Source organism: Ochotona princeps, chromosome 6 (assembly GCF_030435755.1).
Source record: "Ochotona princeps isolate mOchPri1 chromosome 6, mOchPri1.hap1, whole genome shotgun sequence".
NCBI classification, from domain to species: domain Eukaryota; kingdom Metazoa; phylum Chordata; class Mammalia; order Lagomorpha; family Ochotonidae; genus Ochotona; species Ochotona princeps.
In genome coordinates this window covers 5316574-5344088 of record NC_080837.1, presented here as the reverse complement: position 1 = coordinate 5344088, position 27515 = coordinate 5316574, and the positions used below count along the sequence as shown (strand labels likewise).

The following is a 27515-nucleotide window of genomic DNA, read 5'->3' as shown; positions in this document are numbered from 1 at the left end:
AGTTTTGAGAATTCCCCTACTCACAATGCCTCAGAAGTGAGAGGAAGGGAAAAGAGATGGGGCCCACCCTGACGTCCATAAAAACCCCAATGTGCACACAGATTTTGCACTCAGCCCTTTCCTGAGAGACCCACCTGGTCTATTGGGGTGCCAACCTAACTGCCTCATACACCACTCCTCTCCATCTCATGTCCCAGGTCTTTCCTGCATGAAGATAAGAACCCCCAAGCAGTCCATCTCTAGGATGACACCAAAATGTCAGATTTTAAGGGAGCCCACTGACAAAGCATTTCACCAAGGAAGTTGTAAAACAGACTATAAATAGCAAAACACCTATGCCTTAACCTTTCTTCCCATCTGGAAATGGGTAACTAACTTAAGGTTTGCTGCACAAGTTACAAACTAAATCATTATGTACCTGATGATACTGCCCAATAAAGGCAATATCATTACCAGTGCCCCTGTTATAAGAATAAAGATTGCTCAGTTCTTTAAGGTGATAGATTCTGGTTTTAAAACACACCTGTTTTACCGGGAGGAGAGGAACATATTTTGTGACCCAATTAGAGAAGAACAGAGAATCTGCCCATAGTGGCTTGGTCCTTCATCCGGAAGAAGCGAGAGATTCCACTGATAGCATTCTATCCTGTTCCCATCTACTGCCCAAGACACTGATTTCCTATCTGAGGAGTAAATGGTATCCTTGGCAACCAGGCTTAATATCCTCAAACAGCGCTGAGGTAAGTAAGTCATGTGCTCTTGGGAAAATCCAACTGTGATTTACTCCCTTAGGGATCTGGAGCACCTCAGCCACAGTCTAGGATATGACGGGTACACCACTCCACCCAACCCCCCCAAAAGGTCTGCCAATAAACTCAACCTGCACAGCTTCGTCTCGGGCTTGCTTCTCTTCCTGTCTTCTCTGACGTTCTTCCTGTAGCTCATTAAGTCTCTGTTCATACTCCTTCAGCTTTGATAAGACATCATGTCGCTTGTTCTGGGCTTCAAGGGTGTTTATAAAAGCAATTTCATTAACCTGCAACAAGACAAAAAGGGATTCGTACAAATCAAATTGATTCCAGAATACATCACAAAAATGAGAAATTTCACAAGAGACTATATAATAGTATTAGCTTATGGCAAGAAGAAGTGAACAATGGGTTTATTACCTTTCAACACTTACTTCAAAACAGGTAATAGGGCCCGGCGGCGTGGCCTAGCGGCTAAAGTCCTCACCTTGAACGCCCCGGGATCCCATATGGCCCATGCCGGTTCTAATCCCGGCAGCTCCACTTTCCATGCAGCTCCCAGCTTGTGGCCTGAGAAAGCGGTCCAGGATGGCCCAATGCATTGGGACCCTGCACCTACGTGGGAGACCCGGAAGAGGTTCCAGGTTCCCGGCTTTGGATCGGCGCGCACCGGCCCGTTGCGGCTCACTTGGGGAGTGAATCATCGGACGGAAGATCTTCCTTTCTGTCTCTCCTCCTCTCTCTGTATATCTGACTTTGTAATAAAAATAAATCTTAAAAAAAAAAGGTAATAATCCTTTGTATTTATCAAACTGCTAGATCTTAATAAGAACTGATTAGAAATCTGCCACTCAAAGTATCTTCAAGAAGCAATTTAAGATTCTTACAGAAGCCAATTTACAGTTTTACTTGCTGTTGCTGTAGTTTGCAGACTAACATTTCAATAGGTGTGCTTGCATTGCGCACTAGACACCCACATCCCACACCAGAGTCCCTCTGGTCCAGGCCCACTCGTAACCTGAGCTCCTCTCCAATGCGTACCTGGAGGCAGCAGGGGCAGCTCAGCTAACTGGGGCCTGCCACCCACATGCCAGACCTGGAGGCTCAGCCTTGACTTAGCCTCTGTCACCACAGGCTTTAGGGTACAGAACCAACAGAAAGAAGCCGGGCACATGCACATGAGCGTGTGCATATATGATTAAAAACTTTAAAAATAAACAGGTATGTTCATGTTACTTCAATGAATTTGAGAGAACAAAATTAAAAATCATTTGTCTTCAATACCTATTGAATGAATCACAATCAACCACAAAAAAATGAACTACATACACATTTTCAACTTGACAGATACTAATTATTAACAGCCAAGTTTTGCTGGAGAGAACAGATTTTACAAGTAGAATCAGGCTAATGATAAACGCTCAAAAACAGCTGTGAGGATCAAATTTTGTATTCTTTTTAATGGGGCTGGCACAGTGATAAAGCCAGCTAATCCTCTGCCTGCAGTGCTAGCATTCCATATGGTTGTTGGCGCCAGTCCTGGCTGCTCCACCTCCCATCCACTTCCCTGCTTATGGTCTGGGAAGGCAGTGGAGGACAGCCCGAGTCCTTGGGCCTCTGCACCCACAATGGGAGACCTAGAAAAAGCTCCTGGCTCCTGCCTTCAGATCAGTCCAGCTTTGGCTACTGAGGCCATTCAGTGAGTGAACCAGCAGATGGAGAATCTCTATCACTCCCTCCTTCTCTCTCTTCAAATCTGCCTCTCAGGTTAAAAAAAGAGAGAGAGAGAGAGAAGAAAAACACTAAAAGATTAAAAAAAAAATTCTTATAGATTTTCTTAACATCTTTCTTAAATTTTTCACTTATTTGAATGATTTGGGGGACAAGGAAGGAAAGAGAGAGAGAGGCAGAGGGAGAGGAGGAGGAAAGAGGGTAGGGAGGGAGAGGGAGACACTCCCCTGGTTCAATTCCTAAATGCCTGCAATGGCCGTGGCTGAGCCAGGCCAAAGCCAGGAGCCTCAACTCCACCAGGATCTCCCACGTGGGCAGCAGGAGCCCAAACACTTGAGCGGTGTTTTGCTGCCTCCCAGGATGCATTAACAGGAAATTGGACAGGAAATGGAGTCGCCAGGACATTGTCCAGTGGGGGAGACAGCAGCTCCCAGGCAGCATTTTAGCCCTTGCCTGCCCTGAGTCTCTCGTTCTTGAAGCCAGAGCGAGGGTACACTACAGTGAAAACAGCAGGCTGGAACAGTGAAGTCACCACAGCAAGCATGAGCTCCACAGACCCAAGCTGCCTGGAAGAAAACCAATCTCAAGTTATCTTCTAGATCCTGGACAAGGAATTTGTCAACTACAGTTGACTTGAATACAGTTCTAAAAACTTTCCCGATCTCCATGCAAAAGGCCATTATTCTAAGAACTTTTAAAAGTACATTAATCACATGAACATGATTCAAACCACTGTCAGTCCAGGATAAAAAAAAAAGTATGTTCAAGCAAAATGTATTCAGACTATATAAGGGCATATCAGTTAAGCCAAGTCAAGAAGAAAGACAAGGGAATGAGACATAGCGCACTAAGCAAATACAATGAAGTCCAAAGGGAAAAGATCATACAAAAGTCAAATGGGGATGGGGTGCAATCTGGAAAAAAATGTAACTCAAAAGACAGCAGAAAATCTCCTAGGCAATCTTTGCAACACTGACTTCAAAGGCAACACAAGTTTGAACTCAATAAAACAGAACGCTAAAGGGTGACAAATATGCTAAGGAAATACACCAAGAAAAAAAGTACCACTATCACAGAAATAGCTAAATTAGAAAATGCATGGATAGAATAAATATCATAAAAATCCAGACTGCTAATAGATCAAATGTCTATAATCAAAGATTTAATTTTTTTATTCATATAAAAATGTATTTCACATATTTCATATATACGATTTTAAGATTGTACTATTTCTTCCTGCCTTTCCTCCCTCTTCTGTCTCTATTTTTTTATCTGTGTGATGACGTACTTTCAATTTACTTTAAAATCACAAGCTTATGTGGCCTGGGAAAGCAGTCGAGGACAGCCCAGAGCACTGGGACCCTGCACCCACGTGGGAGACCCGGAAGAGGTTCCTGGTTCCCAGCTTCGGATCGGCGCGCACCGGCCCGTTGCGGCTCACTTGGGGAGTGAAACATCAGATGGAAGATTTTCCTCTCTGTCTATCCTCCTCTCTGTATATCCAGCTTTCCAATAATAATAAATCTTAAAAAAAAAAAAAAGGTCTTTCTCTGTTTCTCCTCCTCTCTGTAAATCTGCCTTTCTTAAAAAAAAAAAAAAAACAACACAAGCTTAATCCTCTAATACAGATTCTTACATGCAAAGGAGCAGATCACTAATAAGCCTTGAACACTGAGGACAAATCCAGATCACCTGCCATTAACATACATTATATCCACGTAGGAACAAACAGAAAATGTTACAGTGTAAATTATAAGAAATCTTCCCTGAAAGGAACTGAAGATTGAAAGAATCTTAATTATATTATGATACACTCATTCAGAAAGCAACACCAAGATCCTAATTAAAGCGTAAAACATTAACAAAGCACAGCAAAATGTTAAGCTTCTGAGCAATAAATGAAAGTCATCTCCACAGGGGAAAACTGAACATGGGGCCTGGCTTCCTCATGGAAGAAGGCAAGGCTAGAAGACAACGGAATAATGTCTACAAAGTTCTGAAAGAGACAGTGAATCAGGAATCTGGTTTCCAGCTAAAACACAATTCAGAGACATCACAAGCCCAAAATACATAAATATCAAGGACTACAGTAAATATGGGCTATCTCAGAAAACAATTAATAATATCCAACAAATTGAGACCAGTATGGTGGCTCAACAGGCCAATCCTCCGCTTGCAATACAATATACCATAAGGGTGCTGGCTCATATCCCGTTCCACTTCTGATCCAACTGCCTGCCTACGGACTGGGAAAGCAGCAGAGGACAGCCCAACTCCTTAGGCCCCTACATCCATGAGGGAGACCCAGGAGAAGCTCCTGTCTCTAGATTTGGTCTCACCAAGCCCTGGCCACTGCAGCCATTGGAGGAAAGAAGTAACAAATAGAAGATTTCTTCCTCTGTCTCTCTTGTTCTCATTACTCTGCCTTTCAAACAAAAAATAAAAACTTTTTTAAAAATTTACTAAAAAATTAGGATGTGTGACCCACCAATTCCACTTTGGAATATACCTAAATTAAGAATTCAAAGTGAGGACTTGAGGAAATACTCATAACATTTATGTTAACAGCAGTGCTAGTTACAATAAAGTGAGGGGGCACCTTAAGTCTTCATGTTGGATGAATGAATATAAATACAACAGAATGTAATTCAGCCTTAAAAACAAAGGTGGCCCTGACGCTCACTAGAACATTGAGGACGTTGTGGCAAGGATGTTAAGTAGGATCAATTGGTCCCCTCAAAACACCAGGATTCCATCTAGATGGAGGCACTTGTGCTGACACAGCCGTAGAACTACAAAGCTGCATGCAGGAGGGAAGAGAGGGAGGCGGAGGGATTGCCCAGCCTGCACAGAGTTCCATTTCATGTGATGAAGAGTTCTGCATGTGGACACTGTGACGGTTGTACATTATCAATGCATTTAAGTCCATGTAGCCATGTATACAATAGTGGTTAAGGTGGTACATTTGACATGCACTTTTCCCAGCCAATAAAAAAAAAGAGGAAAAATAGTCAAAAATCAAAATAAGTCAATGTGTCAAATATTAGTCAGAATCTGGTTATAACTGGTATAAGGAGAGATACCTTCTATGACTGGCAGAATTGTAAAATCATTAAGCCTGTTCGGAAAACCATTTTTAAGAAAATTGAACCTGACTGTGTCCTAATACTCTGCCAGTCCAATCCTCAGGACTTACAAAACAAAAACCAAAGTAGATACCTGCCCCATGCTTGTTCCCCAAAGCTCACAGCAGCTCTATGTGTAACAGGAGACAAACTGGGGAGCACACAAACGTCCACCAACAGGTGGCTCAACGAACAAATCACGTTGTTCGTATCCAATGGAAAGGAAGGAGCTACTAACATACACAACAGCATGGATGAGATTCAAAACAGTCATGCTGAGTGAAAGAAGCCAGAGGAACAAATATGATCTGTATGATGCCATTCAATAAAGCTGCGGCAAATGAAAACATCCAGAATGATAGAAAGCAGATCAGCAACCGCATGGTGAGAGAGCTGGAGGAAGGAATGAATTACCAAAGGGAACTGTTTATTATGTACACGGGACTAATAGTTCTGTGACTACACACACGTCCAAACTCTTCAGAGTGAAGATTTCACAAATGTGCTGCACATTCTGCTAAGAGAGCTGTAGAATAAATATCATATCACTCCGGGAATTATTTAAAGATAAAGTGAGACACTGTGCCTAGTAAATTTTAAATGAGTTAATAAAATACTCCATTATTCTGGAACACAATCAACACTGGACAAACATTACTCTCTACTATTATAACAACTGGAAAAAACGCAGTTGGGTCATTAATTCAGTGTTCAAAGTGCCTACAATATACCTTAGCTTCTTCCTCTTGGGCTTTTTTCACAATGGCTTGTAATTGCACCTCACGTTTAAACTCCGCATGAAGCAATTTCTCTTCCATCATTCGACGCCGCTGATCAAGCAGTTCTTCCTTCCACTTCCGGACATCCTTCTCCTGGGTACACACAATTATGGCAATGTGAGATTTAACACACACACTCATTTACTCGAAGCATATGCAGGCAGACGGCTTAGGCAATACACAGACTGAGCTTGCAAAGACATGCAGTAGTGTGACCGCTGATCAAGAACATAGATCGGAAGCCAGACTACCGAATTCACAACTCCGGGTGGCCACTCACATCTCACGTTCCTTGTCTATCAAACCAGAGTCCTAACAACATTACCCAGTTTATGGGGTGATTCCAAAGATGATGCTAACATTATTGTAAAACTCTTACAACAGTGACTCCATAGAAATAGTTGCTATGATCCCATGGGTAATGAACTGAACTTTTATTTCTTATCCTTAAAACCTTAAAATCTACAAAATACAGTTTTTCAAGTAAGCAGTTTTATCCTGGAGACTAGGAAATGGAACGAAGTCTACTTAAAAAAGAAAGTCACACTGCTCGCGTAGCAAAGTCTCAGAAGCGAGACAGGCGTGAGAATTTGCCTCAAACACTTTAAAATGGCACCCACTGAAGAAAGAGAATGATTTGTCAAGTGTTCCAGGATTTAAAAAAAAAAAAAAAAGGTTCAGTCCTAGAAAGAACAGATTCTAAGACAGAAGCTGGCTCAAGGTCAATAGGAAAAAAAAAACTAAAATGCTGGTCACATTGTAACTTATTCATTATGTATTAAAAGCATTTGAAAAAGCATGCTGCAGAAACAGACTCTGCCAATCAGTGGCCTTTCAATCCTGGGAACACTTGGCCTCCCTAACTTCCGTTTCCATGTGTGTAAAACGGAGATGAGATCTGCCCTGCGTACCTCATGGAGCTTCTGGCGGTGAGCACTGGGGTTAGATGAAAGTTATGAAGAACAGCACTGCGAACAGTAACCACAACACACATGGAAAGCAGCATTTAGCAGGGGAACTACTTGAGGAATATGCACATAGATGGAAAAACTAGGCCAGAGGCCCTACAGTCTTGTATAATTTTAATAGTCTATGGTTTGTTTGCATGAGTACAACACGGAGGTCAGGTTATATCATGAGAAAATCTGTAATTTTGTTTTTACTAAAAAGCACAGCAAGACAAGAAATGTGGCTGTGTCAGAGAACTTAAACTGAACAAGAGGACTACTTTTCATGTTTATTTATTCATTCTAAATGACAATTTCTTAAGATTCAGCTAAGGAGAAAAACCACAGCATTTTCTTCCAGTCCAGTAAATGTTACTACTGTACTAAAGAGAATCTCATGTTGCCCAATTCAGATTGGATCTGGTGATTTCTCAGTAATGCAACTAAGATGCTAACTGATGCCTATCGGTACTCCTGCCAAGTGCAAGATGGCAGCAAAGGGGCTCACTTATTGTAACATGGCAGGCCAGCACCGTTGGCTGCCCTGTATTAGGCAGGTGTGATGGGGGTCTACAAGGTGACTCCGGGGACTTAAGCCACTTGTGTAGTCTCTTCCCACACAGTACCAGGAATAACCAAAAGAACACAACAGCAATGACATAAAAGACTGCAAATTCCACGTCATCAACCCTCTGGCTCAGTCCCTCTCTTCCTCTCACCTCCTCCACACTCTTTCCATCTTTCTTCTCTTTCTATCTCCCCTCACTCATTCTCCCACGTTACTTTCTATGGGGAAACTAGTGGCCGTGTCACAATGATTCCTGGACTTGGACAGTCAGAGGGGAACTGGGCTGGGGCAAGTTACCAAATTAGACTTGGAAGTGGATCCTGTAGCCCTGATAACTACCACTCTGACAGAAAGATTGGATGTAAGCTCATTAGAGTCCCAAGAATCATGGGCAGACCACTGTGGATTGGGAACACTACAGAAAGATGTACCACGCGCTGAGTAATGCCCACCCTAACTCTGTGCTGTTTTATGTACTTGCCTCACCTAAACCTCACAAGGCATTCTGTTGGTCAGACAGACAGACACTGAAATGCAATGACGCAATTCCCCAGAGCAACAGGGCTCATACTGAGGTAAACTCAGACTTGAACTGGGCTGGCCATCTCTAGAGTCCACATTCCCTGCATGACAGTACACGGATCAGTAACCTTGGGGCTGCATGAGCCCACTGCCTTCGACAAAAAACAGTGCTCTGCTGATGCTCCCTTCTATGACTGCTCAAAATGACCTTTCCTCACTAATAAGCTTGTCACATAGCCTTAGCACGCCTTCTAGTGAAAAAGAGCAGAATAAAGCCAGCTTTTGTGCTGTTAATTGTGGGCATGTCACTGCACCTCTCCAGAATCACGCTCCTTGCATAACTTGCACTCTGAGCAGCGTCAGCGCAGCTCCCTGCTCCTCCTGGCCTCATAACCGCCATCCCGCTTTCCCCCCCGGAATGCAGTTGTTTTAGATCCCACATGCTGTGTATGGTGTTTCTATGAATTTGCCTGTGTGAGACTTCTGTATGGTTTCATACTTCTATTAATCATGTTTCTGATTCCATTTTAAAAGCTCCATTAAACATTTCTTTTAAGGCACGTCTAGTGAGGAAAAATCCCCTTCTATTTTTGTGTCTCTTGGAAAGACTTTCTCTCCTCTTCCTGTGAAGTACAACATCGCAAGGTAAGGGATTCTTGCTTGGCCACTTCAGTATTTTAAAGACATTGTACCCCCTGGCTCGTGGCGGGAAAGGCTTCTCTTGAGAAATTTATTGACAGTTTTGTGGATGAGGGGGTTCCATCTGTGTGACAAATCACTCTGCTCTTGCTGATATCAAAACTCATAACTTGATTATAATGAACCTTGGTTTGGATTTATTTATCTTGAACTTACTTGTGTTTTATGAATTCTAGACTAGGTATCTACTACTCTGCACAGATTTGGCAAATTTGGGTTACTAGTTCTTTTAAAAAAAAAAGTTACACTCCTTCTTCCTTCTCTCATTTTATAGTGTATCTGTGTGTTCACTATTTACCATAATCCAATAACTTATCTTCATTATTTTTCACTGCTTTTTTCTCCTGTTTCTGGATAACTACAAATGCCCTCTCTTCAGGTTCTCTCTTTTCTCTGGTGATCAAATTGGTTGAAGTTTTTTATCGCAGTATTTCATTTAACCACTGTATTATTCAACTCTAGATTCTCTGCCAGTTTCTTTAATTTTTCATGATGTTTATTTGTTCCTGTACAATTTTCCTAACTTTCTTAACTACCTGTGGCGATCATCTTGTATCTCACTGACCATTTAGAGAACAATTATACTGAACATCTTGCCAGGCAATTTTAAGAGCTGTATTTATTTTAACCGGTGAGCAAACATTTGTTTTTTCAATGAAGCCTGATGTATCCTTGCATTGCTGCCTGCACATCTGAAGGAGCTGTTGTGTTTTCCAAACTCGATGGACTCATTCCAATAGGAATATCCTAGAGAAGGAAGTGGAGGAGGCATGAAGCAGGGGCATGCAGGAGTGGACTGTCACACCGGCCCAGGAAATACATGTTCTCTGACTCCAACAGGGTCTGGCTGTTCACAGTAGCCATGAGAGCTGCTACAATCATCAGTGTGTCTGTGTTGAACTCCAAGCACATTGGGATAGGTAGCAGAAAAGGAAGATAGCAGCAGGGCCATGGCTTGTGACACATACAGCCCTTAGTTGAGCTGCAGGACCATATGTTGTAGTGGGAGCAGTGTGTACACATGTATACAGGGCTAGCATTACATGCACACACATTGACAACAACTGGAGGCCACAGTGGCTGCTTACACCCCAGTGGCTGAGGAGATCTGCCAAAGGTACATCTCTACAGAAACATGAAACAGAGTGGCAGCACAGGCTGAACCCTGGCCACAACTCACAACAAAATCCTGATCATCTTGGGCTCAAAACTGTCCTATGGTCATTTTTTTTTTAAAGATTTATTCATTTTTTATTACAGCCAGATATACAGAGAGGAGGAGAGACAGAGAGGAAGATCCTCCGTCCGATGATTCACTCCCCAAGTGAGCTGCAACGGGCCGGCGCGCGCCGATCCGAAGCCGGGAACCAGGAACCTCCTCCAGGTCTCCCACGCGGGCGGAGTGTCCCAAAGCATTGGGACGTCCTCAACTGCCCTCCCAGGCCACAAGCAGGGAGCTGGATGGGAAGTGGAGCTGCTGGGATTAGAACCGGCGCCCATATGGGATCCCGGGGCTTCCAAGGTGAGGACTTTAGCCGCTAGGCCACGCTGCCGGGCCCCCTATGGTCATTTTACACTTCGGACAAGACTCCTCAAGGACACCCTTTAATGAGCATGGCTAATGGATGGGGCCATTGCTTTGGTGCAAAAGATGAAGCTGCTGCCTATGACACCAGCATCCCACAGCTGAGTGCTAGCTCCAATCACGGATACTCTGTGGCCAATCCACTTCCTCCCAATGATCCAGGGAAGGCAGCAGAAGACAATCCAGTCTGGAAGACCCAGGCAGAGTTCCTAGCTCCTAGCTCCAGCCTGGCCCAAACTCAGATGTTTCAGCCATTTCCAGAACAATCCAGCAAAAGAAGATCACTCTCCTTCCCTGTGTCTGTCTTCCTTTCTGCCTTTCAAATACATAAACTCCTTTAAATAAAACAAGAAACAGGGAAAATGGCAAAGGACAAAACACAGCTTCAATAATCCATGCCAACGCTACTAACAAAATACTGGGTAATTAAGAAATGACCAATCTTTTTCTTTCTTTGGCATTAGCTCTCTGTAATAAAATGGTACAAATGCATTTATTTTATAACAAATGATATTAGTCTCAGGGTTCTTTCAGTTTCTCTCAGACCAGAAGAAAAACAAAGTAAGTCCATAAACTTATTATCATAATTTCCAAAAACAAACAAACAAACCTCACCCTCTCTAACAACTTCTGAAGCTTTAAAGTTTTCTCTTCACGTAACTTTTCTCTTAGCTGCTGGGCTTTCATTTGTTTTTCTTCATGTTTCTTCTTAGATTCTGCTATTGTTCTATTAATACAAACAAATGGACAAGAGACACAATGTTTACGTTATAAAGCCAAAAATAGTGTTGTGCAGACTTCAAAGTCCTTAGAGTACACAAAACTAGCTTCAGCAGAACATTTCGGGAGAGTGCTGTCACTTTTCAGTGGGTCTGGAACGTTCCTAAAGTACTGCGCCTTAAAAGGTCAAGCAACAATTCAGCACCATTGTCTAGCATGGCTGCCTCCCTCCTCTCCAACCCTGTGCGAGCGGGTGTCCAAGGGCCAGACCTTTTACGAGAGGGCGAGGAAAGCTTCTCATGCATGTGGATTCCATGTCCTGGGGGTCGAGCAGGCTCCTCCTCTACGATATCCCCCCAGGAGGTATTCTGGCGCCAAGATTCACGAGCTGTCCACAGAAAGGAAGGCCAGTGTTACAGACTAACCACAAAGGTCTCTGAAACCAACATTTAAACAGATTTTGAAAAGGCAACAGCATTCCCTCTTGAATTATTTATATTACAGAAAAACTCCACAAAACAAAATAATCCATTTTATCCCACTGAACCTTCAGATCAAATACAGACAAACACACACACAAAGTACCTTCATAATCTGCAAGAACATCGTTCCAGTCCATAGACATCCCACAGAAAGATACACTCCCACTGCCCATGCTGGCCTAAAATATAAGGGATATTGACAAGTATAATTTTCAACACAGTTAACAATCCTAAAAAATTACTTAAACACGATCTTTTCCTGTCTAAACATACTTCATTTAACCAGTGGTTCAAAACCAGAAACAAAGCTACACAGATGCCAAATTAAAATATAGCTATAGGGCTGGTGTGGCATTGTGGCAAATCAAGTTAAGCTGCTGCCTGCAATACCAAGTTCAAGATCTGGCTACTCAATTTCAGATCCAGCTCCCAGCTAATGTGCCTGGGAAAGCAGCAGAGAATGGCCCAAGTCCTTGGATCCTGCATATGTGTTTGAGACCCGATAGAGTTCCTGGCTCCTGGCTTCAGTTAAGCCTAGTCCCAGCTATTGAAGCCACCTGCAGAGTGAACCAGCAAACAGAAGTTCTCTCGTTCTCTCTCTCTCTCTCTCTCTCTCTCTCTCTCATGCTCTTGCTCTCCCTCTCTTTATGCAACTCAGCCTTTCAAATGAATAAATAAAACTTTTTAAAAAATCATAGCCTATACGATTTAGGAATCTACTAGCCAAGTCAAATAAATTGCAAAAGAAATATACTGACTATATTCTCATGACATAAACATGGACATATTGTCTACAAATGCACACCTTTACAGAACCCACGATTATTTGTTGAGCATGTAGTGATACTACATAAAGTACATACAGAAAGTACAATTCTCCAATCTCTATAAATTACAAGCAATGTTGAATTCTATCTCTGTGTGAGAATGAATTCCTTGATTTGTACAATGTGAATAACAATCTTCAACTCGTCAACTGCACTGCATGAGACAATGCTTAGTGAGACACTCCAAAATATTAGCATTACTTCCTGTGTGAATCTAAATCAGAGAATATGAATACTGATTATAATTATCACCAAGTGAGACCAACTCTACTGTGAGCTTTACACTTAACTGATTAAATGGACTCTAGATCTTTGTGGCCCTCAGCGTACTCTCTCTGCACACTCCTCAGCTGTGTCGCAGTCGGGAACTCACCGAGAAATCACTGTCGTTGTCCGTCTCGAGGTTGATGTCATTGTTCTCTTCTGCTTCGATCTCTCTCGTCAGCTGTTCCTCCTCAGCGATGGCGCTGGCAATGGCTTCCTCATTGGCCTTTTCCAGCCGATCTGCCAACTCTTCCTTTTTAGCAAGGACCTCTGCCATTGACTAGAAGGTAAAACACAAATAGGCCAGAAGAAAAATTATAACTCAACTAGGAAACTGAGTCACCATTTCTTTTTGCTCTAGTCAAAAACTCATAACACATAAAATAGCACTGACCTACAAATTATAAAACCTGGGGTCCAAAACAAACTCAACCTCTTGTGAGTTATGAGGTACACAGGCACTTAGAGCAGGTGCCCACTGGTATTCCATTAAGTGGGACAATAACCCATAGCTTACCTTCTTTAGCAGGCTGCCGTGTATGAGTGACCATGGAGTTACATAAATAACAGGTATTATTAATGACACTGTGAATTTCATCAGGGTCCCAAAATCTCAGAACAGCCAAGGATCAACTAAATGTAAATGATTTACCAAATTTAAAACAAAACTGGCATACCACAATGGAAACAGGGAAAGAACATATCCTGCAACAGCGATAATTCATTTTGAACATATTTAACTAACTTAAAATATGCATTTCAAAATAATTCACTGTTAAATCGCTATAAGATGAAAAGATAATATAAATTCTAAAACAAACACTGAAATAATCAAATGGTCATGGTTATTGAGCAATGATAAAATGGAAAGGGAAAAAGAGAAATCAAAGAACACATGGGTGACAGAAAAAACAAACAGAGGCAGATCTAAAAAACTGTCATAATCCTATTACATGGAAGTAGTCCGAAGACCCCAATTTAAAGGAGAGAAACTATAAAACTTGATAAAAAGGGAAAACCCCTATATATGCTTTTTATAATCCTAATTTAAGAACACAGATTACAAATAAAAGATCTACACTAATCCAAAGAAAATTTAAGTATTAATAGCAGACACAAATTTCACAGTATAAAAAGATCACATGGTTAAAGAAGAACATTTCAAGATAATGAAAATACCTATTAATGCAGCAGATTAAGTAATCCTACATCTTTATCTACTTAATGGGAGGAAACACTGGCAGTACTGTGCAAAATAAATAAAATTGCTGAGAATGTAAAATGGTGCAATCACCTTAAGTGAGAAGCCTGATAGTTCTTGAATAGGCTAAACAGAGTTATATAACTCAGCAATTCCACTCCTACACATAACAGCAAGTCCAAAACAAATAAAACAGATGTATACACAAAAACCGCACTGGGGCATAACAAGCAGTACTGAGATAGGCAACAACAGGGATGAACTTTTACAACACTACCGTAAGTGCAAGAAGTCAGTCACAAAGAACTACATACTGCAATCTGCTTCCATGAAATCTCCCAACAGGTCAGCCTGGACTATCTAAGAATGGGATGGTGGAGGTGAGGAAAAGGGAGTGGCTTCTAACAAGTGCTGAGCTGCTTTCTCAAGTGATGAGAATACCGCAAAAATGAGGAAGGGGGCAGATGTACAACGCTGTGAATGTACTGAAAAATACTTCATTGGAAACATTAAATGAATGTGTATTACATCAAGTAAAGCAATAAAGTTGTTCTAGGAGAAGGAACAAATTTTCAGCTACATTCACAGATTTTAAAACCTCTGTCTCACCTGACAGAACAAGCAAACAGAAAGATCGGTAGGGCTATGGAGATCCTACACACTGGGCCATGCCAATGACCCAGGGGAGCAGTACACAGGATTGCATAGAGAAGAGGATACAAATGTTGGTGACACCACCACCAACAAGGACAGAAGCTATGCATGACTGCAAGCAAATGGATCAATATACTGAATCGTATGCAGACAAGAACGAACGGAACCTGACCACACAGCTACACGAAGGAAGCTCGACACTCCTAAGACAAAGTAATATACAGTGGCGGGGGAGGGGAGGCAATGGTATTCACCAGAGAAGCTGATATGGGAGAGGGTAGAAAGAAGGGACTCCCAGGGGAACAGGAAAACTTCAGGAGGCTATCAGTCCTCCTCATTGCCCCAGGGGTGCCAAAGGCCCCAACACCAGCCAGAATGCCTCCATGCCGACATTTTAAATACAGGAGGGTTCATTAAAAATCAACTATCCTTCCACAAAGCTAACCTGAAACACACAGGCAGAAGCCCCAGCTTAGCTAAGTGGTCTGGGGTGGGGCCGGGGCACTGGCACTTCTTTTAAAGCTCTCCCTGCTCCAATTTGTCTCCCTAGAATACATAAAACTCGTTCCTCAAGAACAGAATTGGGTGAGGAAATGAAGAGAAGGCTATTCCTGTACACCACAAACTTTTCTTTCAAAATTCTGATCCTGCCCCCCAACAGACAATAACTCCAGCTAAGGTACCACAACCGTATCACAGCTAACCACAAATTCCAAACAGTAAACGTGAACATAATTAGGACCGCACAAGGGAAAGTCTCCTTGAATTTCCCTGTCTCTTCTCTGAAGTGTATGTTTCCTAGAACATAACACCTCTATTTAATTACTAAATGAAGACCCCTAAAGATTATAACCGAGAAGTACTTACAGACTACAATGTGGTTCCGTTACCTAGAACGTAATTCCAACTATTTTCACATGACCAAATTCAAACAAATATCTGCATGCATCATTACTTTGGAAATGCCCAAATTTTACTTGAAAACATTAGTAAATATATAAAACTCAGAGAGCATTTTTTTTACAATGCTGGAAAAGTCAACCCAAAATAGAAAAATTCTCATAGTCATTTTTGTTGCAGTTTCTTAAAGAAGTGAAATACACATTTTGTTTGTTTTCTTTTCAGCTTTGATCAGCTGTGAAACAAGACTGTAGTGAACTGGAAGGGCAAACACAGTCTTCCCACCCCTGTAGGACCCTGCTGTCTGTCATTCTCTACCTGGAAACTATGGAAGGGGTTTAGCCAAAGCAGAAATATCTACATCAGCTCAAACCACAATTTAAAAAAAAAAAAAAAAAAAAAAAAAAAACTCTTGGTTTACTTAAAACTACTCTAAGAATACACAAATATCCATATTGAAAACAAAACTTTCTCACAAATATGTAAATTTGACCCTGAAAATAACCAAGGGTTTTAATAACTGCAATAAGATTATACACTAATACATGCAGTCAAAACAAAAGTGATGAAAAAATGATTTTCAGCAAGCAACTTATGCTTCTTTTAACAATGTTTTTTTTTCTTCAGAAATATCATTCCAACAGCATCAAACTGCAGAAAACAAACACTTAATATGACACACTGCTGGAAAAGAAAAATTTAAACATGATGAATTTCTATCTTATACTTAAAAGTCATTAATTATTCACTCATAATTACGTTGTCTTTAAAAATGTTCGTGACCAAAAGACACAAGAACTGACCTACTTTACTGAAGATATCTAAATATCTGTTTATTATAATAGCCCTTATTTTCTTATTCTTCCCATGAACAACCCACACCGTTTCACCTAAATCCAGTATTATCTTTTTAAGATTATAATTTCATTTTGTATTACCTGCTGAAAAAAGGTCTTTCTGCACAGCACTAAGTCTTGGAAGAAATTTAGTATGTAGCAGCAGTTTTCCAAAAACAAAACTGGACTAATATTTCTCACCTGTCCATATGTGCCTACTTCTTCAGAAAGCTACATGAGCTGTTCTGGATTATCTACCGCAGTCACAAATCTTAATGCTAAAATTAGCTACAGGAGGGAAAGGACAAAACCAAGCAGTCACCCTTTGCATGGCATAACCTATAAATCAGCAACGCACATTTAGAAATTCTGGAAAAGGGATGGCAAATAAGTTTCATCTTAGAGACCAACTGCAAGTCATTTTAAGTGTTCTATTGGGCAAATCTTTAAAACTGAGTCCGGTTCACTTCTTATCAGAACACCAAACGCTGCCTGAAAGACTTTCTTGTTCAAGGCTTAGTTCTATAATGCTGGGCTAATCACAAATCAAATGATTTTAAATAAATGAACAGACTCATCTTCTGTAAAACAGGAAGAATCGTAACTGTATCAAAAGATTACTGTAAGGAAATGTTGGAATGAAATAACATACCAAATCCTGTATAAAAACTTCTTTACAAAGTAAAAAGGAACAAATACAAATTTGTACTTTTGGATGTCACGTCTCTTCACTGTATCTCCTCAGAACTCTGATAAATTGTTCTTACCAAGTTAGCAGCACTCACATTTGAAATATCTGAAGGGTCCATTTCATTTTCTATTCTTGTTTTTTCTACTGCAAGCTTATCTTCCTTCGTCTGCAAAGGGGGTGTGTCGGCTTGCCAGATAACTGATGCACGCTCCGAGTCCACGCAAACGGCAGGTGCTCCAGAAGTTTGCACAGACGTATCCTCACTACTGCCAGAATTCTTGACATCATCCAGTGCAGGCACTGTGAACTAACAAGACAGATTGAAAGAATGAATCAGAGATGATTAAAAAAAAAGTGCTCACCAACTACAACGCTAGGCAGGAGCTGGTTCTGCCTCCCATCACAACTGTGAAGCAGCACCTAGCAGGCATCCCAAGCCCCTTCTTATATGCCTCTAGTGTGGGCAAACAAGGAAATTAGGAAGTACCACCAGCTTTACCTGAAGCACTCGAAGAAATTAGGCAATATACACTGTAATTATATTACATGGTAAGCCACTCTCTGGTGAGCATTTAAAATCCATTACGAAAGAAATATGGTCACACATAACAATCTTGTGTCCGATACAACTGAGAGCTCTTTTACAAAGTGTGCTTAATAACAAATGAGAGTATTAAAAAAAAAATCTCAAAATCACGTTTTGACAAAATTTACTGTGGGGCACTTTACACAAAGACATAAAACTTACTTGGTCCAGTAAATAGAAACATGACCTCAGAGCATCTTCACAAGAGATGCAGCTGGAACATGATCCCACATCTCAGACATGAGAGACATGCGCCGCGGAGCCCATCCAAGCCTGCAGGGCACCGGGGGCCTTGGGCTTCAGAGGGCATGAACACCTCCTGATTCTACAGATTACTCTCTCATGAACAGCTAACATCTCATCAAAAAGAAATGTGAAAACAATCTTTTAAAAAAAGAATAGCTTAGGTCACCATCCAATCATTTTTTCATGTTAATACATTTAAAACACCATTCATATCAAAATTTTTTTATTTCATCTACATTCAAGAACATGCTGATGATTATGGTATATTATGCTACAAAGTTTATCATAACTATTGTATATTATTTTAAAAAATCATGGGGTGAAATTTTATTATTACAATATTTCAGTAAGCAAAATGACTTCTATGAATTCTGAAATAATTTTTGGCTATGAAATCCCTGCAGCCCAACTGTAGAGTCTACCTAGAGAGATGACCCCTAAGCTACTCAACCACTCCACTTCACTCTATTTGAAGGATAAGAGCAAGCTTTTAAATATGTTCAGGGGATCTATTTCTGACTAATAAAGCACACTCCATCACAGCGTTTTTAAAGTAAATAAAACTGCCAATTTCAGCCAGTGTAGCCAAAACCAAGATAAAAACTTGAACAAGAGATAAGCAGCATAAACAAGTGTTTAACTTCAAATTGTGATATTTAAAATGTAAGAATGTGTGTGCTCAGTAAATAAAGTGATGTCATTGTACAGGAAGGAACCCTAAAGTCAAGACATAAGAGTTTGGGGGCAGAAAACCACTCACAGGACGTTGGCCTCTGTTCTCTCATCTGTACTGGGCAAGTGCTAGGCAGTTTTTAATATCCCTCTGGCCGTGGTGTGATGGCTTAGAGGCTGAGATCCTCGCCTTAAACATGCCAGGATATCATATGGGCGTCGGTTCTAATCCCAGTAGCCCCGCTTCCCATCCAGCTCCCTGCTTGTGGCCTGGAAAAGCAGTCAAGGATGGCCCAAGGACTTGGGACCCTGCACCCATGCAGGAGATCTGGAAGAAGTTCCTGATTCCTGGCTTCGGACTAGCTCAGCACCAGCCACTGCGGTCACATGGGGAGTGAATCATTGGATGGAAGATCTTCCTGTCTCTCCTCCTCTATTTGACTTTTCAATAAAAATACATAAAATCTTCAAAAATAAAAAAAGATCCCTTCTAACTTGCAGACATGATAAGACTATTTATCTGGTATTTTGAAGGACATTGTGGTTGAAGGCAGTCAAGCAAACTAACCAAGGATATTAAAGCACGATACACACGGAGAGCTACCAAAGGTGTTATTTCACTAACTGCTTCATTTACAATGAAATTTCCTACGCATTATAATAGCTGGAAAACACCAAAAACTAAGTTTTTAATTAATCAAGAACTACAAAACTAATGTATCTTCAGAGATAAAGTTAAAAATAAAATGAGACCAAGCCCATAGTTTTACTATTTAATGTGGAGAGAAAAGAATGGTGGTGTGTTTTCCAATTACACTCCAAGTTTAAGAACTCAAATCTAAAATTGTGAACTTGAAACCCACTCACATCAGTTCTTAAATAAACACTAGATAAACATTCCAGCAGCAATAAAACCCCGTTTGATTAATTCTTTATAAAAATGCTAAACTTGGCTAAGTCCTATAAACTACTTTAAAAATTCTACTAATGGTCAGAACCTGAAGTGTCCCAAAGTGTTGATTTCAGCATAAGCATTATTGAAATTGCATCTCACTGTTTATATTACTATCAAAATTATTTATACGTCACTGACCATGGTTTATAATCTTCTTGGAAATATTTATATTAGCATTACTGATGTTTACATAGAGTCAACCATATTTACTAAAAAGTCAGTATCATTTATATAATGAAGTCAAAATTAAACTACAAAATAATGTCAAGAAAAGATAAAATATGCTAATTCCATATTTAGAATGACACTGGAGAAAACAAATAGTATCACCTTGGCTACCATCAATAGATATCTATACTGAAATATTTTAGCAACAGTATAATTATTCAAAAAATAAATTTCTTATAGCAATTATTCCTAAAAGCCCAATATTATTCTGCTTTTTTACTGCATAAAACCAGTATAACACCTGGTTGTATTTTTCCCCTTCAAACACACCTTGGCAAGTTTGTTAGAAGTTTGCTAAGCGACACTAAGAAGTGATCTTGTTGGTAGATAAGCCTTCATGTGGTTTTTCAACATTAAGGAGCATATATACCAGTTACATCCTAGGTGTCCAAGACTCTTCCACAGAGTGGGAAATTAAAAGGTAACATGAGGTACTGCTCCCAAGGAGGGTGCAACCTCACATGTGCATAAAACATACCCACACTAAAGAGCCACAAAATCTCTGGATATACAAGCAAAGCTAGTAAAAATAATGCATTCAGTGTCTGGGCATTATACCCAAATGTTGTGCATAGAATACACTTAATACATGTGGAACATATAATAAAATGAAAGAAAAAATGTGGCAATTTGTGAATGATATGAGATGGTGACTGTTTAATTCTTAGAATGCTGTCTCAAGTACGAAACTTCTCATATTCACAAGCTTTACACACAGCGTAGGCAGAGGAGACACTGAAGCACTACAGCCCCTCTGCACAGGGCATGGAAAGCAAGCCTCCTCGTGCCCTACCTGGGTTCTCTCAGCCAGAGGGTGGTCACTGCAGCGCAAGGAGTCTTTGGGCCGAGGTTCCACAGTGTTAGCTGGGACATCTCCAGTAAACTCGCCTTTCTGTCTGTTGTCATTTGGCAGGAGACACACGTTTTCCTTGTTACTGTCATCCTTGGGCCGCAAAGCCTCTGGCATGGGGGCAGCTTTGGCTGTCACTGCTGCTGACCGAGCGCGGACAGGTCTCCCTCTCTGGACGGTCTCCCAGCCTTCAGCATCTTTTTGTTCTGTACATTTAAGGGAAGAAAATACAGCATTTCTTTAGATGACAAAAACAACTGGAAGGCATTTTCCATTAGTAATACACAAACTTTAAAGTATCAGACAAGATACACACAAACATATACAGGTACGTATAATTATCTTGAGTTGATAGTTGTCCATGGTGAGAGCTATGGATCTAATTTCATTCTTTTACATATATACATCCAGTTTATACTGTATTTTGTCAAAATTCCTCCAACATATTCTACATGTAAGCTAATTCTAAAATTTACATAGCAAAATAGAGGCTAAAATGGCTAGAAGACATTTTTTTTTAAAAAGAAAAACGTAGATGAGATTGCTCTGATGCTAAGTCATGCCAAGATATCACATCATTATCAAGACAGTACCAAACCAGTAAGCATACAGCATACCAGTAAGATGGAAGACAGAAGCCAGCAATATACCCACACAAGCGTGACCAGCTGATTTTTTGTAAAATTGAAGAAGCAATTCAATGTAGGAAGAAATTTTCTATAAATGGTGATAGAGGAAGTAGACATCCATAGATGACAAAAAAGGTACCTTCTCCAGAAACTCCCACTGTCTAAAGTCTATTTTCATGCCAATAATGGAACATAGCAAATGAGGTCATCTGTAAGGAGGCTGATTTAGCTCCCAATTCTGGAGTCTGGGGTGTCCAAGGGCATAGCATGGATTGGGGCCTGGTGCAGCACACAAGGGAAAGATGAATCCCACAAGGCAGCATCACTTTCGGAGACCCCAGCCTCTCAGGCACAAGCCCATCTCGGGAGAAAGGCATCCTTCCTAAAGACCTAATCACGTAATAGGACAGATGAACGGACAAAAGCAAGGAAAGGAGGAAGTCAGAATTACAGACAGAGGGAGAGACAGATTTTTCAGCCGCTGGTTCTCTTCACAAGTTCAAGTGGCCACAAGGACCAGGGCATGTGGAAGCAGGGGCCCGGGCATTTATGCCATCCTCCACTGCTTTCCTCAGGCCATTAACATGGGGACAGATCAGAAGTGAAGCAGCAGGGATGGAAATTAGTGCCCATACAAGATGCTGGTAATGTAGGGAGTTGCCGAACCCACTATGTCAAAACTAGCCTTGACTTAACATTTCTTAAAGACCCGGCCAACTCCGAGTGATGTGGCATTCAGATTCATATTTCAACAAGGACTGTGGCAGAAACAAACAGGGGTTTCAAGGACCCCCTGATTAACCCACCATCACTGTCTCCCATGGTCCAGACAGTCGGGGAGCTGGAGTCAGGAGTAAGAGCAGGGGACTGAACCCAGGCACTCGGGGGATGCAGGCATCCTAACAATCTTCCTACACAGTAGGCCAAACACCTGCCCAGTACCTATAACCTTTTACTTCGAGGATCTGGCCTTGGCATCTTGAATGAGAAAGTCTGTTTAAATTTGACTTGCAGTTTTTAATATTTCTGTGATGAAAGTTCCCAAATATACAACACAGAAAGAATAGTATAATGAACCCCAATATCATCTAGCTTCAAAATTGATCAACATTCTAATATTTGTATTTCACCAATTTCCCCTTCTCTTTTGCTTTTCTGAAATATTTTAAAATACATGCTAGCTATCCTTTCTGCTATAAATACACAGTATGCATCTTAACAGAATTTTTGAAGTATAACAATACTATGATACCCAATAACATTCATAATATCTCAAATAATACAGTATTTAGTATGAGTTTGTCATTGATGTTGAACTTAATTGAAACTTAAATTTCCACTTTACCTTTAAATATCATAAAATGCAAATTGCAATGGAAATCAAAATGAATGATAAAAGAGACACATAGCTAGAGAAAACTAAAACTGAATTATAAAATGTAAAAGGTTAACAAAAGATTTTAGCTTCCAATTAACTCAAAAGGCTCACCCTCAGAATGACTATGATTAATCACTGTACTTTTTAGAGAAAAGGAAAGCATCTCTTTCTGGAAGCTGCCTTGCAGCAAGAAATACTGCTGACAACTTGGACCTGAATCATTAACTAATAAAAAAAAAAGCCAATATAAACACAATCATGCAATAAAACCTGACATAATCAAAGCCAAGTCAAAAGAGGAATAGATCAAAATAAAAACTATGGCAGGTATCTTAGAAACCGGGAAATCAGCTAAAGTAAAATTATATTTGTAATGGACCCACAGTGAAAAGTTATTAAAAAATTATTCCTCCTCTGTGTATATCTGGCTGTAATAAAATGAATAAAATCTTTAAAAAAAATAAAAATAAATAAAAAATTATTCCAATAATACAGAATGTTTAAGAACAGTAAATCATGCAATTAAACTGTCAGAGGCATTCTAAATACTTAGAATGTCAGAACAAAATCTGAAAAGTTTGTTGTTTCATTTCACAATTTTGATACTTGCACAGTGTTTTTTTTAGTTTTACAAATGTTACTGATAAATTTCAAGTAAATATAATCAATAACTAAAGTGCACCTGCCTTAATTCTAACCTGACTGAATTGCTGGTTTGCTTTATTACTATATTAAACTCACTAGTATATTCAAGAGATGATACGCTTTGATCTAATTTCTGCCTAACCATGATGCCCTTTCCACTCTCGCCAAGTTTCTGCAACTAGATGGATGCTGTTGTCACCTTCAGGGTTGGGAAGGACTCGCGATGAAGCCACTGAGACTCAGACTCTGTCAATGCAAAGATTTTTACCTGCAGACTCAGATTTTCAGAAAGCACAAGTCTCTTCAAGTTTGTCTAATTCTTCTGGAGCAAACTCCTAGCTGTGCTTTTCAAGAGACTATAAGCTTCTTCTAACTTCCCTAGTGCAGTGTACATACTGTCTACAGGTCTTCTTTGGGGTCTGACCTTGCCTGCCCCAGGTAACAATAGGGGAAACCTCCGAGCTTCCCCAAGACAGGTGAACTCCTTTAAGAGAAAACCTGTTGGCCCACGACAGGACCAAAATCAGCCAAGCCCCATGGTATCTGCTCTGCAGCACACAAGCACACAGCTGAGGTTCTGCTGACCCACTGGCTGCGTCCTGGCACTGATTCCATAAACCTCCTAATCACCCTGCCCGACTGTTCTGAATTGCCTCACCAGCCCCAATTGGGGGCTTCCGGAGTCATTCCACTGGTCCTCTCTGGGGACTTCTCTCCCTCTGAGGGAACTAGCCTCCAGAGTGCGGCACAACTGGGAGCAGTGGCTCGTCCAGGAAGTCCACCCAGGCTGTTGGCCCCAGGTCACTCAGTCCTCCTTTCCTTCCTCCTGACCACCCATTCTCAGCAACCAGTTCGCCCACGCAAGGCAACTCCACTGTAGAATCCAAAGTCCCTTGTTGGCGGATACCCAGCATCTGCTGCCCTCAGGACTGAGGACTACGCATCTCTCAGTGCCCCCACCACCCTTTAATGTGTTCCCCTTTCCCTTCACAAGGTGGGAAGCCTTCACGCTAACTTCTGCTGACTGCCCTATTCAGAAGGATCCTGGCTGAAGCAGCACCTGATGCTTCAGGGCTGAGTGCAACTTCTCTGCTTTCTTCCAGGCTTGGATGGCCACCCTTGGGAGAGAAGCTTTGGGTTGCTTCTGGATAAAAGCAGCACCACTGGTTCCCTTAAAAAGACGGGATATCCCTATGGATGTGGCTATCCAGCAGGATGCCCCAGAAATGGTCTGCACTGGTTGCCCCTTAATCAGCCCATTTAGGGGACTGGTTGGATCTTCAGACACTGAAAGAGAGGCATCTAGTACTGGTTTACAGTGTTGTCTGGTCACAATACAAGCTGCTGGAATGGCAGGTCTTCTGGCTCTTGAATGGAACTCTTAGCTGCAACAGCCTTTCAGCTTGATCTCTGCTGTCACAATCTTCCAAATATCCAAGGTCCCTTACATTCATACCTTCATGGCCCTATTCCAAAGCCCAATCTACCTAAAACCTTGCAAAACAGATAACCTCTCCCGAACCCTCTCCCAAATTTGCTCTCTCCTCGCAATGCACCAACAGTTCCTCTGCCCTCTAAGGACCCACTTTCCCTTTCACAAGCCAGGTCATGAACTATTTATACTCATCAAGCCCTGGTTCCCCCCCACCACCAATCTTACACCATGATTCCTCCCATCTTACACCATGGTATCTGGCCCTTTTCTAAGCAGAAAATGGGGTAAGTGGATCCCATCAGAGCTCATGTTCTCTTGCCCACACCACAGCTACTTTTAGAGCCAGGACGCTTTCCACTTCATTCCAGGAACTCACTGTGGCCTTTGATTAGACTTGGCAGGATTATGGAACTTTTACCACAAGCAGCACACAAGAGGAAGACTTGCATCAGGTGTCTGGCCCACAGATGGGCTGATGAGGTTCACACCTAGAACCCCCAGACTCCCAGTCAGGCAGAAAGGCAGTACCAGATGCTGGACCCCCATGGGATTCTCAGGAAACACCAAATCCCATGCCCATGTGTCTTTAACTGAGGGCATAAAAAAAAAGGCCATCTTAAAACCCACTAACCACACTGTGGGAGGCTGCCCAGGGGCCCAGTGAAAATCCTACCCTCTAGTCTGGTGGAGGTCATATGAAAATACACTCATTTCAATCCTAAAAGTCAGGATAGCCTTGCCATCCTGGCTGTCCATTGTGTCAGTCAGGCATCACTAGACATCAGACAAGTGTCAGAACATAGGTCAGTGACCACAGATTCCTTTTCTCACTTCGTTGGACATGGCCTTCGAGGTCTTTTACAATGAAAGGAGAGTTCAAGGACTGAAAGGGAAAAAAAGGAGAGAGAGAGGGAAGAACAGACAATAGACCCAATATGTGGTAGCCACCAACCAACGGATAGAGGACTAACACCTGACAGGGCACTGTTTAATTGCTTCCACTACCACCAACCCTGATACAAGACAGGTGTGCAAAATCCTGCCTCCCTGATCTTACTGTCGTGTAAGCAGCAAGGATGCTGAGGTGGGATTGTCCTTTTCTGCTTTATGTGAGAGGGTCACCGCACGATAATCCAAGAGAATCGAAAATTCTCCTTACTGCGTCCTTAACTATAAGGAATCCAATGAAACAGAAGTAACTTCTTCCTTCTTGACTGATACACTCAGTCAACACTGGCTCCCATATTTTCTGTATCTCTGAGCCTACAGTCATCCTGGATGTGGCAGGTCCCAAAACAAAATTCTTAGTGGACATGGGGACGACCTACTTCTTCTGGCCATCTTTCAGGTCTTATTGATATATACGAGCCTTACTGGCATAGGCTGGCCACTTCACCTCCTTTTTGTGTGCACACTGAGGTTACCTTACTCATGCATTCTTGGTCTTCCAAACTGATCTCTCCTTTACCCAGAAGAGGGAAAAGTCCTCACTGGAGTAACTGCAACAGAGACCCAAGGCCAAAGTTCTTAAAAAATAATGTACTTATTTTCATTGGAAAGGCAGCTTTTTAGAGAGAAGGAGAGACAGAGAAAGATACTCAATCCACTGGTTCACTCCCCAAGTGGCCACAATAGCCAGAGCTGAGCTGATCCAAAGCCAGGAGCTTCCTCCAGGTCTCCCATGTGGGCACAGGGTTCCAAGACTTTGGGCCATGTCTAACTGCTTTCCCAGGCCACAGTTAGGGAGCCAGATGGAAAGTGAAGCAGCCGGGTTATGAACCGGCACGCAAATGGGATCCCAGCACATGCATGGCGAAGATTCCAGCCACTAGAACATCAAGCCATAATACCTCTTATCATATTTACCATAACTCTTTGGCCTCCACTTTTAACAAACTATTTGAGCTTATCTCCTCAAGAATACAGCAAATACATGTGTGACGCAACACATATATCAACCCCTTCAACATCAAATTCCTGCAGATGAAGCCACCTACCCTTGATAACTTGGGCAGACATTTCCAGAACAAATCACTGACCCTTCCCCAAGAATCCCCTACCTGTTTAATCCCAACAGCTAGAATCCTGGGACATCACAAACACCTGACAGACTGACAATCTTTGGCAGGGTCAATGTGATGCCCAGTAGTAGCAGGAAGTAGTTACATAAGATGAGGCAGAGTTCCAAATCTGTCAAAGATTTGTCACTGTCAGTTTGTCACAGGTGGCAGGCAGTTGGGGGCTTTGGGTGGGCAGTAATGGAAACTTCCCAACTCCACCAAGAAACACAAGCCATGTGACTGAGAAAATGTATTTAAACACACACACACACACACACACACACACACACACCATGGGTGAGGGGAGGCTGCTGCCATACAAGCCTCTCCAACAGCCTTCCCTCTGCTGTCAACAGCTCATGGTCTTGCCTGCCACACCTCCACAGTGGAGGCAGTGAATTGGGCTATTGCTGTTTTGTGTTACTGAGATATGATCTTGGCTGTGGTTCTCAACCCTTATTTTTGACTGGAGTCAGATATAGAAACAGATGCTCTCAAACAAGACAGCCTACATCTCTCGGCAATCTATTCCTGGGATTTTCTTTGGCCTC

The 27515-nt window shown here is 41.6% G+C and overlaps 1 protein-coding gene across 1 annotated transcript in view; it reads right to left on the bottom strand.

The window, feature by feature from the left end:
• The window catches only part of LOC101526509 (S phase cyclin A-associated protein in the endoplasmic reticulum), a 238417-nt gene extending 212757 nt beyond the window's left edge, over window positions 1-25660 (bottom strand). The window contains exons 1-9 of the mRNA XM_058665271.1: window positions 25578-25660; window positions 20761-21055; window positions 17375-17587; window positions 13108-13278; window positions 12011-12086; window positions 11696-11813; window positions 11321-11432; window positions 6337-6477; window positions 881-1036 (exon numbers count right to left, since the gene is read on the bottom strand). Of these exons, the coding sequence (XP_058521254.1) occupies window positions 881-1036; window positions 6337-6477; window positions 11321-11432; window positions 11696-11813; window positions 12011-12086; window positions 13108-13278; window positions 17375-17587; window positions 20761-21055; window positions 25578-25660 (1365 nt within the window). The remainder of the gene's footprint in view (window positions 1-880; window positions 1037-6336; window positions 6478-11320; window positions 11433-11695; window positions 11814-12010; window positions 12087-13107; window positions 13279-17374; window positions 17588-20760; window positions 21056-25577) is intronic.
• Window positions 25661-27515: the final 1855 nt, after the last annotated feature.